Consider the following 17,080-nt stretch of genomic DNA (forward strand, 5'->3'; position numbering starts at 1 on the left):
AGTACCATGGATGCCATCTGGAGGTCATCCATGTGAAGCGGTGACAGTGAAGGCAATCTGAACGAATAGGACTTTCCTAATTTGGAAGTTTGTCCTCAAACCATCTGTTTGCAGTCAGGAAAGCCGCCTGAGCGAAAATCTGACAAACAAGAACGAACCAGAACTAATTGTTGGTTTATGTTTCGTCTCATTTGACATTTTCAGTTTTCTGTTCTCTTGATTGTCGATGCATACTCTAGGAAAAGGAAAAATGGGGAGTTTGGACAGCTTCCGAGAACCCAATTGACCATGAAGGTACTGATATCCTCCCACCAGGTAGAGAATGATGCAGGCATTCCGAAGTCGACAAGCCAATAGCAGGGCTATTGATCTGCCTTGTAACTGGGTAAAGACAGGAGTTAGAAAAACTTCAGTGCGTTCTGAGTCAATAATTTACTTCTCACTATTATGATAAGCTATGGACTGTGAGTTCACATTCTCCCTGGGATCCGTTCAATCAATCAGAGCCATATTCGTTAGATACGATGTGTCACATACATGATCAATCAGCTATCGGGACTTCGAATATGGTCCCACTAGCTCGGGACATGCTGCTTCTCAGTGTAACTGTGATCGCCATCCACGCCACTGCCAATCAATATGTTCGTGACTTCTTAACCATAAAGCTCCGTCCTTATTTCTTGGTCCTCCATAACCATATCTTCATTCAAATGAAAACCAGGAAACCAAAGTGGTTTGATATTTTATTGCTCCACCAGATCCAATCTTCCATTGCTATTTATAGAAAAAATTGCACGTGAATTTTGAGGACAATTGAATAATCTGATCCAAACATTTAAATTCAGTAATGCATAAGAGTAGGACGTAGCTATTATAAATTATGACAAATGATTATCATGAAGTTTTTTTTCTAATAAAGTTTATAACCAACTTTGGACTTTTTCTCCATATAGATGAACGGATCATGCCGAACAGAACACTTGGAATATATGAATTCCTAACCGTCACTTAAACCTTTTGGTTCTCGTATTTATGCAGCTTTACTGTAGTAGACAATTGTGAATGTGCGAAGGATTTGTCGTATTATATATAGTAGGGAAAGACAGGACAATGAGAGGTGAAGTTATAGAAGAAGTTGATCTAAGCTCGAGCTTATTCAACCACTCTGACTCTTCAGATCTTCGCAAAAGAACTGGTAACTTCTCCTCATTCTTCTTCGTCTTTTCTGTCATTGAGGAGGAAATGGTATGCCAATTTGAGTTGCTTTTTGGGCGATTCTAATCGCATATTAAATGTGAGATTCTGATTCTCGTACCAGGTTCTTACACACAGGTCATTCAAGCAATCAGATGCCAAACCTCCAACACACAGAATTGCTCCTGTTGTCGAGTCTAGGATCACATTAGTGTCTGTTAGAAGTGAAGTGCAAGAGCGAGCATTCATATCCAAACAGTAGAATATCTTTAGACAATTCTCCATAGCTTGATATTCTGACAGTTCCGTACATTATTGACTTGAATTCTATATCCGTTTTGCTGATTTTTACTTCCCTTTTGTTGAGGGAATTCAGGTACAAAATGGACGGCAGTGGCACATATAATAGCAGGAGTAGTCGGGGAAGGGGTGCTATCCCTAGCATGGAGGGTAGCGCAGCTCGATTGGATCCTAGGTCCTCTCTGCATCGTCCACTTCTCTGCAATCACTCTCATTTCAGCTACTCTTCTTGCTGATTGATACAGATGTTGGAAGGATGAATCAGTCACTGATCCATGCTGTGTTTGTCTGTCTGTTAAGGTTGTCTCTGTTGTATGTGGGTCAGTTAAGTCGAAGTCAGTTGGCTCTCTTGACAGTTAAGTGTTTGTTGTTTTTTTTTGAATTTTAAATGTAACCGTAGAGCAGTTACCAGCAGTTGTATTATCTTTATATGTATGGGATATGTCAGACAATGTATGGTGGTTCCAGTGGATGAATGAATGCGCTGTGTTCATCATTTTCTACCTTTCTCTCCCACTCTCTCTCCTTCAGTATGTTGATCTGAGTTTCTGCAGAAACCAAATCTCCAGAATTCTAGTGTGCATAAGAGACCACAGATCTCTGAGTGCATTTGAGTATGTGTAAGCAAACTTATACACGAGAGTAAGAGAGTTTACTGGGAGAGTGAGAGTTAAGGTTATCAACAACAGACTTCCCGACCCCGAGCATGGACCTATATGGAGCAGGTCTTTTATGGATGCTGCTAAGCGCTACTTGGGTGAGTATAAGAGATATCCTGATCCCACGCAAATTGTTGCTCTTTTATCCAAACATTTCCCCCGGTTTTCTTTCCTAGTTTTCTGTTTGCCTTACCCTGGAAACACAAGAACAAGGTGGCAAGTACTAGGTTGAACTTCAGAGGTCGTAGCGTTTTCCGGTGAAGCATTAATATTTGCCTTTGTTCACCCGAAAGGGAAAAAAATCGGTAAGTAAGAAAATTAAGCATATTCTTTGCATGAGAAAACCAGTACCGGGCACTCTCTAGAAGTAGTTTTAGTTTGCAGTTCAACAGCTCGGTTAAGCAATGGCGTTTTTTCCACCTAAAAATAAGCGGATCAATCTGACTCAATCACGGAAAGCCACAAGTATAGGAGGGGCTAAGGCGGACGTACTGAATAACTTAGACCATTGATGCATCAACAGAGAAACCATTATCCACCATCTCATGATGTAGTTCTACTGCCTTCAAATTTTCATATAGTGCTTTAGAAGCCCTTGGATCTAGATATCATAAGTGCCAGCACTATATGCAGTTTTGAAGATAGAAACGTATTAGAAGCACTTCCTGATCAGAATTATGCTCGAGTGAGAATTAGTTCCGGTGACATCTTGCGGTCGAACCTTGGAAAAATATTTGAACTAGAATTAAAATGATATATGGTATATAATAAGTAAAAATATATTTTGAATTAGAATTAATAAAGACACATGGAATATAGAATAAGTAAAATAATAGCAGATGAAAGGATATATCAAAAATTTGAATGCACAACTTACTTGAGCCAACCTTAAGTTAACCATCTTATAATTTATAACAGGGAGGGCTGCTATTTCCTCTACAGAGTTGAGAATTGAGAAGCGACTATTGACGAAACTGAGTATTACAAATGATCCAAACCTTGGAAATCCAAAACGAGTGGACTCAAACCTTAATTAGAATTTAGAGCCGAAAGGTTATGATAGTAGAAAAATTTCTCAGGGCCCGGCGCCGGCACGTGGTCCAAAACTAAGGAGTGTCCCTTACAATATTAGAAGTTTCAACAGAAAGCAAATGCGACTTCATAACGTTACAATTCGTACATTACTTCGTGAGAATTCAATATCATTTCGTCGGAGTGAACATATGCCAATTAATTTCTCAGATAAACTTGGCAGTGATGATTTGCGCAACTGACCTACTATCAGTTCACACAAATGTGGTAACAAACCCAACAAGGCTGTATGCAAGGAATGCTGTCTGGAAACAGAGTTTGAAGAGGTTCGTAATACGGGTGCTTCAGGAATTTGTATGCAATTAATCTGTCTGCAGTGGAGAAAGCTGCCTAAGTGAAGATACGATGAACAAGAACAACCCGGTCTAAGCTGTTGGTTTATGTTTCATTTTGTTAGACAATTTCCGGTTTTCGTTTTCTCAGGTTTTTAAGTCATTCCCAGAACCAAAAGTCCGGGCTGTTTTCCAGAACTGAATAGACTTCGAAAGTGACCTTATATCCTCCCACCAGGTAGAGAAAGAGGCAGGCGCTCGCGTTCCTGAAGTTGACAAGCCAATGGTTGGACTTTAGGCGAAGTTCTATTTCCCGTTTTCGCATCTCTTATACTAAAGCTGGATCGATTTCCTACATGCTCGATTGACGACAGGTCTTCTGGTTCCCAGTAGCCTGGACCACGCTAAATATTCGGTAATGCCATCCGCCCCACGTGTTAATCAATATGTTTCATGTGCGACTTATAAACCGAAATGATGCTCTGGGCTTTTTATTTCCCGGTCCTTCCGCTCCCAAGTCCCAATCCCATTTTTTCAATCAACGAAAAGTAGGAGATACAACCGAATTAAATTTTTTATTGCTTCCCCAGATCCGATTGCCGATTTCATTATTTTCTGTTACTAATAGATTGCACGTGAATTTTTAGGACAATTGAATTGTATAATGAAAGTATTTAATTTCTTGAACGCCTAACCCCTTTTTTTATTTACATTTTGGTATCCGAAAAACCAATCTAGATAAAGTTGGGTGAGTCCATTAAAGTATAAAGTTCTTTCAAAATGAATTTTCTTTATTCACAAGATTCTAATCCGAGACTTTATTCAAGAAGAATAAGTACCTGAACCACTTATCGACCGTAAACCAAGAGGTACAAGTGGATTGATTTTTTTTTTTATTCCAACCAGATCGAAACTTCCGTACCTCCTTTTAAAAGGCTGCACATGAATTTTATGAGGAAAATTAAGTAATCTGGTCATTAGATGTGATTCCAGTAATGCATAAGAGTGGGAAATAGCTATTATAAACGGTTACAAATGGTTATCATGTGCGACGGGTTGTCGTGTTAGGAGCCATATGCTCCCCCTTTCTTTCAAGAGTCACGTTTTTTTTTATTTTTTTTTTTATTTTTAATTTCAAGAATCACGTTCACCTCCATATATTTCTCTCTCTATATATATACTTTATTTCCGTCATAATTCTTTCCTAAATAAATTACCTTCTCAAAAAGCGCATAGCGCATTGACAAAGGCCGGTAACTATAAGTTCCAAATTTGATGCTCAGTGGTCTATTCGTACCCCTTTATTAGCTATTAGAATTTTTATTTAATTATACTAGACTCACTGGTCACTCTATTTAACCGAAAAAATATTATCTTTTAAGATTTTTTTAAAAAAAATCAACTGAGAACCTTTTACCTATCAAAAAAGGACCTTTCAGTATTGAAGAGTCTAATTGAAACTTCAATAGAAGTGAATTACTTTTTGTTTCAATTAAATGAATCGACCAATGATTCCGGTTCGTAGTACAGGTAGGCGTATAGTATATATAGATGCAGATACTTCTCCATCTAAGAGTAAGGCAATGCGGCGAGCAATAAAGTAGTTCGGATTTATGGAAGTATACAATGTAAGGCAAGGCACGTCTCCCATGGAGGCATAAGTGTTGACTACGTACATTGATCAGAATGTACATTGCGTATCGAGCAGCATCATAGGACATTTATGGGATGTTCAAACATTGCACTATCAAGTTGCATCGACACATAAAGAGGAAAAGAAGCCGTGAGCAAACTGATAGGTAGTAATAGTGCACCAGCTGCCCTTTCAAGTATTTGCGAGGGTTCCTCCCTGCAAATCATCGGTAAGGTCCTTTTGCACTACACCTCATAGCTGTTTCTCAGCTAAGTTTGGCACGAACAAGTTCCTCGAGTGACCCAATAGTTCCCATGACTGTAAGAACAAGCCCAACGGAGCTAAATGCCATCAGAAGAATCCACTCCCTACTCCAAGCTCGAACACTCTTTTGCACAATGTACATCTGCACGGGAGCATACACCGCAAATGGCCAAAAAAATACGGCTCCCAAAACTCCGATGACCGAGGTGAAGTATGGGAACATTATTGCTAGTAAAGTTGCTGTTGCGACGTACAACGTCCGGAAACAGGCGCGGAAGAGGTTCATCTTGATCGCCGGTAATAATGGGAACTTGAACGAAAAGGACTTGTCTAGGAACCTGCTGTCTGGGAATCTCTCACAGAACCATCTCTCCACCGTTGAGAAACACGCCTGACTGTAAATCTGATGATCGTGAGGATGCCAAAAAACGACCGGCGGTTTAGCTTTCTTTCAATCATTGATAAGAAAAGGAAAACAAAAAACACGGACACTTTTCGACGGAAAAATGGAGGGTGGAAGTTACTTGATATGCTCCCATCAGATAGATTACAACGCAGGCATTTGCAAAGTCAACAAGCCAATAGGGCTCGTAAAAACCGAAGCCCGTGAGGAGATTCTCAGGCGTACTGTCCCCAAATGCTGCATACCCAAGGCATCCGTAGCAGAGGAAAAAGAAAGTGATGATGGAGAGCGCGATCGTACAGGCGGTCTTCATCGTCTTGTTCACTGGTGGAGGCGATTTCAGTGTGTCCTTCATTCAATGAAATCAACCCATGATTCAATCCCTCAATCATTTTTCTACTTTTCAAGGAATGAGAGGTGGCAAAGGTCAACCAAAAGAAAAAAAAAAAACTCAAACCTCGATCTCGAAAAGAATAATTGCGAATGGGTAGGCAAAAGCAATGTTTCCCAGTGCCGTGAATACTGCAAATGTTTTTGTAGCGGAATTAGAACTGGGGACACCCGTGATACTGCCCTTTACTGTTCCACTTTCTGCATCAAGGGTAAGTAAGTTAAGATATCGACACGACTCAGCTTTTATAGAACATTTCTCGAGGAATATCATTACGGACGAGGCACGAACCGATTACTTTTGCCAGTCCTAATCCAACGCCGATGAATGAGAAGCACAAGGACATGACCAAAGCCATTATGGAGATCCATCTTGTGCTATGGAAATTGGGTGTCTGAGAAAGAAATATATGGACGAACCCGAAGAGCATCATGTACCAATTATCTCCGTATTGGCAAGGGGCATCATGCCCATATTTGTGGTAGCAGTTTGACTGCAGAATCGCCCTGCAAATTAAGTTGGTCAGTTTTCTCTCTCTGGCCTGGTGTTTCTCTTCTCACCAATCGAATTGGTTTCTTTTACCATAGACTGCTACCGGCAGTGCTGGTGAAGACAACAGCTAACCCGAATATGTTGAATTGGACAAAAACTCCGAATATCGCGTGGTGCTTGTTACCTGCGATAGGAACTTGTTAGTGCTGCCCTGTTCGCCTGGAAGATTATGTGCAGAACAGATTCCTGAGACAGGCACTTGTGACTGAGCTACTGAACCGAAAAAGAAGCAACATTCAGACGCCCGGCTGCATGCTTCCCCGCTCGAAAAACTTACTGGTCTTCCTAATTTATTCCTTTTACTTTTTTTTTATATGAAGAACAAAGACAGGCATATATGCTTTCATCGAAAACATAATGTTCTGTTGAAAAAGGAAACTACAAATGTTCAACTGTTGAAAACAAGTGAAAATTCTCTAGAGCCAGCTCCCAGATTGAAAACTACGAATGTCATATTGTATCCCTGGAATAATCCAGGTCAACTCCAAGAACAACAATTTACTTACCTAAATAGAGTTTAGTAGCTTCCATGAAAGACCTGTTCCTGATAGGACCGACCTCGGGATCGGGATGGCTGTAGCATTCAGCCATAAGGCAAGAAGAAAGAAGAGTTATTGCTGCAAAGATGATGATGCAGAGAGGGCCAAGGATCCACCCGACCTGCGCCACACTCCATGCTAGGGACAGCACTCCTACTCCCGCCACCCCTGTTAATATATGCGCCCCCGCTGTCCATGTTGTACCTTAATATCCCGAAAAGACCAAGAGCAAAAGAAACCAAATTAAAACTAACAGACAGTTTGCCGATTTTAAGCCGGTGAGTGCTTGCACTCAGCTTTCAGGCCGCTAGCATGTCATCTATTATACATAATCACGAGCATATCTCTACGACAAGGCAGTTAGCATGTCCCCAATAGTTTACATATCGCACATCACTTCCCAAATCTCGTCATGGACTTACCGGTTCTCTTCATGAGGTCGTCCGAAGCATCAACACTGCAGATTAAGCTCGAGTATAGATCAAAGAAAACTTGGAAATGCAAGTGGATGGATTTTATATTGCATCCCCAGATCCGATCTCCGATTCCATTTTCTATTAAATTGCATGCAAAGTTTTAGGATCCTGTCGAACAGAAGACTTGGGAACCACACACATGGCTCGGTATATCAGTCCAGCTCAATCATGGCATGCCCGATCAATCTCAAGCCTTTGCAGTAGCCTGCCTGCTCAAGCCAGATTAAAAAGGAGGTCCAGGCAAGTGACCTGAGCTTGCCGAGGCCCGGACATAGTCCAACTGGGACAACTTGAAATCCTCATATGAGACTTATACTATCTGTTATTCTTTGTTCGGCAAATTACAAGACTCATATGAAGGTACTGATATCCTCCCACCAGGTAGAGAATGATGCAGGCATTCCCAAGGTCGACGTTATGATAAGCTATGGACTGTGAGTTCACATTCTCCCTGGGATCCGTTCAATCAATCAGAGCCATATTCGTTAGATACGGTGTGTTACATACATGCTCAATCAGCTAGCGGGACTTCCAATAAGGTCCCACTAGTTTTGGACACGCTGCTTCTCAGTATAACTGTGATCACCATCCATGCCACTGTCAATCATTATGTTCGTGACTTCTTAACCATAAAGCTCTGTCCTTATTTTTCGGCCCTCCACAACCATTTCTTCATTCAAATGAAAACCAGGAAAACAAAGTGGATTGATATTTTATTGCTCTACCAGATCCAATCTTCCATTGCTATTTATAAAAAAAATTGCGCATGAATTTTGAGGAAAATTGAATAATCTGTTCAAAACTGTAGCCTGTTTGTTTTGGAAGTTAAAATCACTTTGATTTTAACTTTAACTTTAACTCAACACACTACACAATAAAAATACACATTTCCCAAGTCAAAAATTTTAACTTTAACTTTAACTCAACACACTACACAATTATTTGTCATTTGCCACAATCAAAATCAAAGTTACTTTAACTCTGAAACCAAACGCCTCATTAAGTTCAGTAATGCATAAGAGTAGGAAGTAGCTATTATAAACTATGACAAATGATTATCATGAAGTTTGTTTTCTAATAGAGTTTGTAACCAACTGTGGACTTTTTCTCCATATAGATGAACAAATCACGCTGAACAGAACACTTGGAATATATGAATTCCTAACCGTCACTTAAACCTTTTGGTTCTCGTATCCATGCAGCTTTACTGTAGTAGACGATTGTGAATGTGCGAAGGATTTGTCATGTTATATATTGTAGGGAAAGACAGGACAGTGAGAGGAGAAGTTATAGAAGAAGTTGATCTAAGCTCGAGCTTAATCAACCACTTTGACTCTTCAGATCTTCCCAAAAGAATTGGTAACTTCTCCTCCTTGTTTTCCTTCGTCTTTATTTCTGTCATTGAGGAGGAAATGGTACGCCAATTTGAGTTGCTTTTTGGGTGATTCTAATCGCATATTAAATGTGAGATTCCGATTCTCGTACCAAGTTCTTACACAGTTCATTCAAGCAATCGGATGCCGAACCCCCAACACCCAGAATTGCTCCTGTTGTCGAGTCTAGGATCACATTAGTGTCTGTTAGAAGTGAAGTGCAAGAGCGAGCACACATATCCAAATAATAGAGTATCTTAAGACAATTCTCCATAGCTTGATATTCTGACAGTTCCATGCATTATTGACTAGAATTCTATATCCGTTTTGCTGATTTTTACATCCCTTTTGTTGAAGGGAATTCAGGTACAAAATGGACGGCAGTGGCACAGCTCGGTTGGATCCTTGGTCCTCTCTGCATCGTCCACTTCTCTGCAATCACTCTCATTTCCGCAACTCTTCTTGCTGATTACTACAGACATCCCGACCCCGAGCATGGACCTATACGGAGCAGGTCTTTTATGGATGCTGCTAAGCGCTACTTGGGTGAGTATAAGAGATATCCTGATCCCACGCAAATTGTTCCTATTTTATCCAAACATTTCCCCTGGTTTTCTTTCCTAGCTTTCTGTTTTCCTTACCCTGGAAACACCAGAACAAGGGGACAAGTACTAGGTTGAACTTAGAGGACGTAGCATTTTCCAGTGAAGCATTAATATTTGCCTTTGTTCACCCAAAAGAGAAAAAAGCCAGTAAGTAAGAAAATTAAGCATACTCTTTACATGAGAAAACCAGTACCGGGAATCTCTCTGGAAGTCATTTTAGTTTGCAGTTCAACAGCTCGGTTAAGTAATATTCTGATCATTTGGTTTCAAGAATTACATCCCTTGTATGAGATGACAAAAACAGCAGCAAGTAAACAGAACTTGCGTCTCAGGTAAGAAGCAACAATTGACAATCGGATTAGTGTCACAAGTGGACATATTTGGATCAACTATTGCCTAGACCATCACTGCTGCTTCCAGTATAAGGTAATAAGTTGATCCAATCACACAGCACGGTTACCAGAGAAGCAGGAAACCGACTAACAAATTGTTTTTGTTCTTATCTGTAAAACAAAATGCAGGGCAATTCTGACAGCTATCTGTTACTACATAGAAGGACATAACGCTGCGTGCGAATACGGGGATAGTTTCTACATTCTTCTATTTGGGTTCATTCAAATACTAGTCTCCCAGACACCAGATTTCAATAGCATGTGATGGCTCTCGGTTTCAGCTGCGGTTATGTCCTCATACTCGTTCATTGGTTTTGGACTAGGATTAGCTAAAGTTATTGGTTCGTAGCTTGACTTACTACGTGTGCTATGCAAGACTAAATAAGTAAAGTTTCGGTCGTTTTTCTAACATATGATTGTGAATGCAGAAAATGGAAATATAAAGGGCGACAAGACAGGAGTCCCAGGTTCAGATCTCTATTCGAAACTATGGGCAGCATTCACAGCGCTTGCGGACATTGCATTTTCATATCCATTCTCGCTTATACTTCTCGAGATTGAAGGTTGGCCTCTCATTTGTACATCAAAAAGAAGCTTCTATATGTTAAGACGGTATTCCTTTTTGCCTCTGGAAATCTGTTCTGAACTTTCGTTGAGTTAAAAAGCATATTGGAACTTGTTCTAGTCCAGACATGTCGGATTACTTATAAGTATTAAAGTTATTCTTTTCTTTTCAAGCCGCGAATGGAATGTTGAGTCCAGTTTTTCTATAGAGGCACTGAAACTTGGCCGTTGAAATGAAATTTTTCGAGTGAAGGACACATTGAAGTCGCCTCCGCCTGGGAGCAAGACGATGAAGGCTGCCTTGGCCATTGCAGTCTCCATCACCACGTTCTTCTACTTGTGTTGTGGATGTGTTGACGGTTTTACACCCTGCAAGTGCACAGGCCGTAGAAGTAATAGAGTGATGTGTAAAGATCGTTCTTACATAGGCTTGTACTAAAAATTTCACTAACGTTCAATGTGAGCACCCTAACTAAAGTCAAGCCCATTGAAAATTGGATTTTTAAAACGGAAAATTTAAAAGAAAATAAAATTGATTCACTTAAAATACAATTCAGTAGAGAAGAACTGGATTATGATTTTCCCTAGCACTTCACGAATTCAACTAATTCTCCCTATCACTATCCATTCTAAGGTTCAATTCATTAACCTAGGGTTCTAATCTATCCTTAACGTTCTTTTGAATCACTCAAGAAAATAACTACACTAACCAATCCCCTATATTTCTATGGTTACCGAATTAGTGCAAGCTCATTAAGAATCAACCTTAATTTGGCTACCTAAGGTGAATAGGTATGTTTCTATCCTACCCATAAATCAATTGTAGACCTGAATCTACCCTCGAAATGATCTATCAAATCAATCTTAGGCTATCCTTACATCGATCTAAACCTAGAATTCCCCTTTCGAGTTCAACTAGATTATGATATCAATCCAATTAGTGGCCAGTTAGTTGAAAGCATCGAGCACAGATAAGTATAAATGAATCGAAATCAAAGACTAGACAGATCAAGAGAGAACAATAAATTAGCTACATGCTAGGTTCCATCACAATCCTAGAATAGAGAAATTTGCTCATGAAGATGAGAGAACACATGGAAAAATTCATAATATGCATTAAGATCAAAAGGAGTTAACAAGGATCAAGAGAAAAATCGGCAAAGTCTGCCATCCAATTAGCTCCTCTCTGTGTTCTTCCCTCAAAAGCTTGTCGTCACCTCTGCCTTCTCCTGCGTTCAACAGCTCTGAACATGACCTCTAAGACAGACTTAAATCCCGAAAATCTCTCCCGTAACCCTAAAATATTATTTCCTAATAAAAACTCCAATTTCCTATCTCGAAAGTTAAATGATATCTTCCTAAAATCAAAGAATACTATCCCAAATAAGTCCAAATATCTCCTTCTCAATTTTCTTCTCTAGACACGCTTGGGACCTACATAATATATATCGGAAAAATCAGCAATTGGGCGAATGGGCTGATCTGGGACGGCCTAGGCCTTCAATTTCGCTGCTTGGGCTCTCTCGGTTCAGTATAACAGCTTCGCGCATCGAACTTCGATCGACCATATCTTCTTCATCCGGGCTCTAAATCACGAACCGTTTGAATTGCTGCGTTCCTAACTTGATAAGCATTCTATACATATGCAATTTGCACCAAAGCTTGAGTTTATCCTGTCCAAAAAACCGAAAACTTGAAAGCTGCAAAAGATCGATCAACTAAATGACTTCAAAAATCACCTAAAAACAAACCAAAAACTAATAAAAACTCCTAGACTCTTTAAAAATGCAAATAAAAAATAAACTAAAAACCTACTAACCTAATCTCGATAAACTAGCTCCTATTAGACCCGTTAAAAGTGCTGAATAACTCTATTTTCACAGAGTTAATAGGATTTGTTGGGTATGCAGCCTTCGGAGATGATACACCCGGGAATCTAGTCACAGGTTTTGGCTTCCACGTGCTATTCTGGCTAGTCAGCTTTGCGAATGCCTGCATTGTTCTCCACCTGGTGGGGGAATATCAGGTACTTCACTCTTCTTCATCTTGTTGTGATGAAAACCGTCTCAATTTTCTATTTTCTGATTTAAGAAAACCATACAGCAATAGGGCAATTATAAATACTGAATTATGTCTCAAAAGATGCATCTTTGCCGCTTGAGAGAATAGAGAACTGAGTTGTTCGCAATAACAAATGCCTATCTTCGGTGTCTTCTTCATCAGATGTATGCGCAGGCTGCTTTTGCGACAGCAGAAAGATTGTTCGAGGAGAAATTCCCAGACAGCATGTTGCTGGACAAGTCCTATTCATTCAAGTTTCCCTTACTTTCCGTCCTCAGAACAAAACTCTTTAGGCTCTTTTTCCGGACAATATACGTCTCGTTGGTGACTGAGTAGCTCTATTCTTCCCGTACTTTAATTCAGTCATCGGAGTGCTGGGGGCCGTGGATTTCTGGCCCATTGTAGTGTACTTTCCAGTGGAGATGTACTGTGTCCGGAGGAGGATTGAGGCTTGGAGTAGAGATTGGATTCTTCTAAGGGCATTTAGCATCGTTGGACTAGTCATCTCGGTCATGGGAACAATCAGGTCGCTCGAGTAACTTATCAGCGCCAAGCTCAGCTGAGAAATATATGATACAGTTTTAGGTGACTCGGCAATCAGATATTTAGTTGATTCAGCTAAACAGTTGAGATGATATATGTACACAACAAATGAAACACTTTCTGCTCCTTTTATTATCCCATCGCACTGATAGTGAGTCTCACCCTATGCACGAAAATGGTAGGAAGGAGTTTTTATTACGATTCTCTAGAATATTCTGAGCATCTTGTGTCATTATGTACATATTAGTATTTTAGGCTAGTTACTTATATTTCCTCTGTTACTTATAGTTTCCTATTTCTCCTTGTACTTGGTCCTATATGTACACGTTCTCATTAGTAATAACATCGACAGACAATTGTCCATTCAGTTATCTCTTATAAGTTATTATGGTATCAGAGCTCCGGGCCTAAGGGCGAGCTCATCACGTTCGTTGCTTCTTCTTCAGCATCATACAATATGTCTGCTGATCAGACTATTGCAGCCACTCCGACCAACGGAGGGAATCAGGCACAGTTGACAGCACTTCTTTCTCCCTACACTGTCACCTCATCTGATAGCACCGGGATTCAGCTGATCAACTGCAAGCTGAATGGGGACAATTATCTCACATGGTCCCGATTGATGCGGATAGCTCTTCGTGCGAAAAACAAAATTGGATTCATTGATGGAACCTTACCTGAACCAGGAGAAGGAGACCCGAACAGGGCTCTATGGGTGATGGCAAATTCGACAGTCGTCACATGGATCGCCAACACATTGGAGAAAGACCTTCAACCTGGCATTGCCTGCATCGAGAACGCAAGAGTTCTCTGGGATGACCTGAAACAACGGTTTTCCCAAGGTAACGAAACTCGTATTTATCAATTGAAGTGTGAAATATGTCTCTTAAGGCAGGAAGGGAGACTTGCCTCGGAGTATTTCTCGTTGCTCAAAGGATTGTGGGACGAGCTTGATCATCTCCTTGAAGACACCGCCTGTACCTGTGCGTGTGTATGCGGGATGGGAGCAACCCGAGCTACACAAAGGGAGAAGGAGAAAGCTCATCAATTCTTAATGGGTTTGAACTCTGAATTTTCAACGGTTAGGTCGAATATACTCAACCTTGAGCCGTTTCCTTCGCTTAATCGAATCTTTCAAATGGTTATTCATGATGAACGACAAAGAATGGTAGTTCGTGCTCAGGAGACAGGGCCCGAAGTTGCTGCATATATGGTGAAAGGAAGCAAAGAAAATCAGAACAGCGGCGGTCGCCCACAGTGCGATTATTGCAATAGACTGGGTCACACACGAAATACCTGCTGGAAACTCCATGGGAGACCGGCTTCTGGAGACAATCGATCGGCTCCAGCTCGAAGACAACCTGCGGCGGAGAACCCTAATACCTGGGAAAGACAAGGAAGAAACTGGGAGAATAGAAGTTGGGAGAATCGGGCATATCGGGACAGAACAGGGAGGAAGCCCGAGAAATCAGTTGGGCCGGGCCGTGTGAATCAGGCCCATGCTGCCCAAACAACGCCCAACTTCAGTAGCCCAACAAACTCGAGCAGCCCAACAGTCCAGAATGGGTTTCCTTTTTCGGAGGCCCAAATCCAGCAGATTCACCGTCTCCTAGCAATGAATGGAGGTGCTGATGAAGCGGAAATGCATACTGGTAACTTATTTAATAAATTTATTGCTTGTAACAATGACTGGATTATAGACACTGGTGCCTCTAGGCATATGACGGGTTGCTCAAGTTACTTATTCGATGCATCACCAATTATCGGAAAGTCACCTGTTTTCATTCCGAATGGAAAAACGTCTCAAGCTGAACGGGTTGGAAAAGTGCATCTTGGTGGAGTTCTCAATTTATCTGGAGTATTATGGATTCCTGATTTTACTTGCAATTTAATCTCCGTGTCACAATTATCTGATGAGATGGGATGCCAAGTAACATTTACTTCTGAATTATGCCTCGTACAGGACCGTGCGAGGAGGATGATTTGAATCGGTGAGCGCCGAGGGGGGGTCTATTACATGAAGTGTGTGGCATCCAAGGTCGACGTTAGTCTTGTTGCAACTGTCAAGACAAATGATGTGTGGCATAAGAGACTCGGACATCCGTCTCCTCATGTTTTATTTCGAGGCCTACCGGCAAATGAATTCGTGAATAAGGAATGCGAGGTCTGTCACAAGGCTAAGCAGACTCGATCTCATTTTCCAAATAGTATGAATAAAGCAAGTTTTTTGTTCCAGTTGGTGCATATTGATATATGGGGACCATATAGAGCACGTTCCTATTCAGGGGCCTACTATTTTCTAACAATCGTCGATGACTTCAGTCGAGGTTTGTGAGTTTACCTATTGCGAGAAAAATCGGAAGCTAAGCGCTATTTAGTTAATTTCTGCAATCTCATTAAAAATCAATTTAATCGGGCCGTGAAGATAATTCGCAGTGACAATGGAGCGGAGTTTCTTTCTCGAGAATTGCAGGATTTTTTCTCGCAACATGGTATCATACATCAGACTTCCTGCATTGATACACCCCAACAAAACGGGCGTGCAGAAAGGAAACATCGTCACATACTCAATGTGGCACGGGCCCTCTTGATCCAAGCATCGGTTCCAGTTCGCTTCTGGGGAGAATGTGTTCTAACAGCGGCTTATCTCATTAATATTACCCCGACAAAACTTCTCGAAGGCAAGAGTCCCTATGAGGTGATTTTTGGAAAGCTTCCGGATTACTCGCGTTTACGAATATTTGGGTCCCTATGTTATGCACAAATCAGACCGTTGTCGAAGGATAAATTCAAAGCACGGGCAAGGAAGTGCATTTTCGTTAGATACCCTTATGGGAAGAAGGGGTGGCAAGTCTATGACCTAGAGTCTAAAAGAATTTTTACATCAAGGGACGTCAAATTTTACGAGGATACCTTCCCATTTGCGGATCAGCACCATGATGGTCGAGATATGACAATTCGAGATACACCATTTTTTGATCCGGTTTTATTAAATTTTCCGCCGGTTATTGGACAGGGGGAGTCACCCAGCCCAGATATATTGAATCAGGAGTCCACTGGGCTGGGATGCGGCCCAAACATGGCCCAGAATCAAGGGCCCAGTCACTTGCCTTCCGCTGCGGGCTTCCAAAATCCGACCCGGCACTCAGCACGCGACCCGATTCCTTCTTCGCCTGGGCCTCAATCGGCAGATTCTCTTCAGTTTGGGGCCGGCCCGATTTCGGAGGATTCCAGCAGCCCATCACAAAATAATTCTGAAGAGAAGAGTAATATTTCCAGCCCAGTTGATTCTCACATACGGCGTTCAGATCGTATTCGGCGACCACCAGTCCACCTTAAGGATTTTATTTGCCACACTGCCACACACTACCCCCTCCATCTTTGGCCTCACCAGTTTCGTCATCCTCCTCAGGTATGTCCTATCCAATACAACCATATTTATCTTATTCCAATGCTTCTGATAAGTATGTTTCCTTCCTGGCGGCTATAGACTCCGATACAGAGCCCCAGACATATCGAGATGCAGTTCGAGATCCTCGCTGGCAAGCGGCAATGAATGAGGAACTTCGAGCCCTCGAGTTAAATGAGACTTGGACTCTCACTTCATTACCTCCAGGCAAAAATCCCATTAGTTGCAAGTGGGTTTACAAAATCAAGCGGCGAGCTGACGGATCTGTTGAGCGATACAAGGCCCGTCTCGTGGCAAAAGGGTTCACGCAGGTTGAAGGAATTGATTTTCATGAAACTTTTGCTCCAGTCGCTAAGCT

At 41.3% G+C, this 17,080-nt stretch overlaps 1 protein-coding gene, 1 long non-coding RNA gene and 1 pseudogene across 2 annotated transcripts; 2 read left to right on the top strand and 1 right to left on the bottom strand.

The window, feature by feature from the left end:
• Nucleotides 1-1,020: 1,020 nt before the first annotated feature.
• Nucleotides 1,021-1,973, top strand: LOC116213368. Its single transcript, XR_004158075.1, has 3 exons — nucleotides 1,021-1,195; nucleotides 1,319-1,452; nucleotides 1,571-1,973. It is a non-coding gene; the product is annotated as an uncharacterized LOC116213368 (long non-coding RNA).
• A 3,151-nt stretch (nucleotides 1,974-5,124) lies between these two features.
• Nucleotides 5,125-7,734, bottom strand: LOC116214553 (probable amino acid permease 7). The gene is made up of 7 exons (XM_031549944.1): nucleotides 7,722-7,734; nucleotides 7,267-7,503; nucleotides 6,791-6,884; nucleotides 6,500-6,714; nucleotides 6,275-6,408; nucleotides 5,939-6,166; nucleotides 5,125-5,817 (listed from the first exon to the last, which is right to left on the bottom strand). The coding sequence occupies exons 1-7, from the start codon at nucleotides 7,732-7,734 to the stop codon at nucleotides 5,416-5,418; spliced, it is 1,323 nt and encodes a 440-aa protein (XP_031405804.1). The 3' UTR covers nucleotides 5,125-5,415.
• A 468-nt stretch (nucleotides 7,735-8,202) lies between these two features.
• LOC116214554 lies at nucleotides 8,203-13,333 on the top strand (annotated as a pseudogene).
• Nucleotides 13,334-17,080: the final 3,747 nt, after the last annotated feature.

Source organism: Punica granatum, chromosome 7 (assembly GCF_007655135.1).
Source record: "Punica granatum isolate Tunisia-2019 chromosome 7, ASM765513v2, whole genome shotgun sequence".
In the NCBI taxonomy this organism is placed as follows: Eukaryota; Viridiplantae; Streptophyta; class Magnoliopsida; order Myrtales; family Lythraceae; genus Punica; species Punica granatum.

Bases quoted from the DNA above. Each gene is read 5' to 3' on its own strand.
- LOC116214553 (XM_031549944.1), bottom strand. The intron at 6,885-7,266 runs GTAAGTAAATTG...TTCCTATCGCAG, and splicing joins AGCTACTAAACTCTATTTAG to GTAACAAGCACCACGCGATA. The intron at 6,167-6,274 runs GTTTGAGTTTTT...CATTGAATGAAG, and splicing joins TTATTCTTTTCGAGATCGAG to GACACACTGAAATCGCCTCC.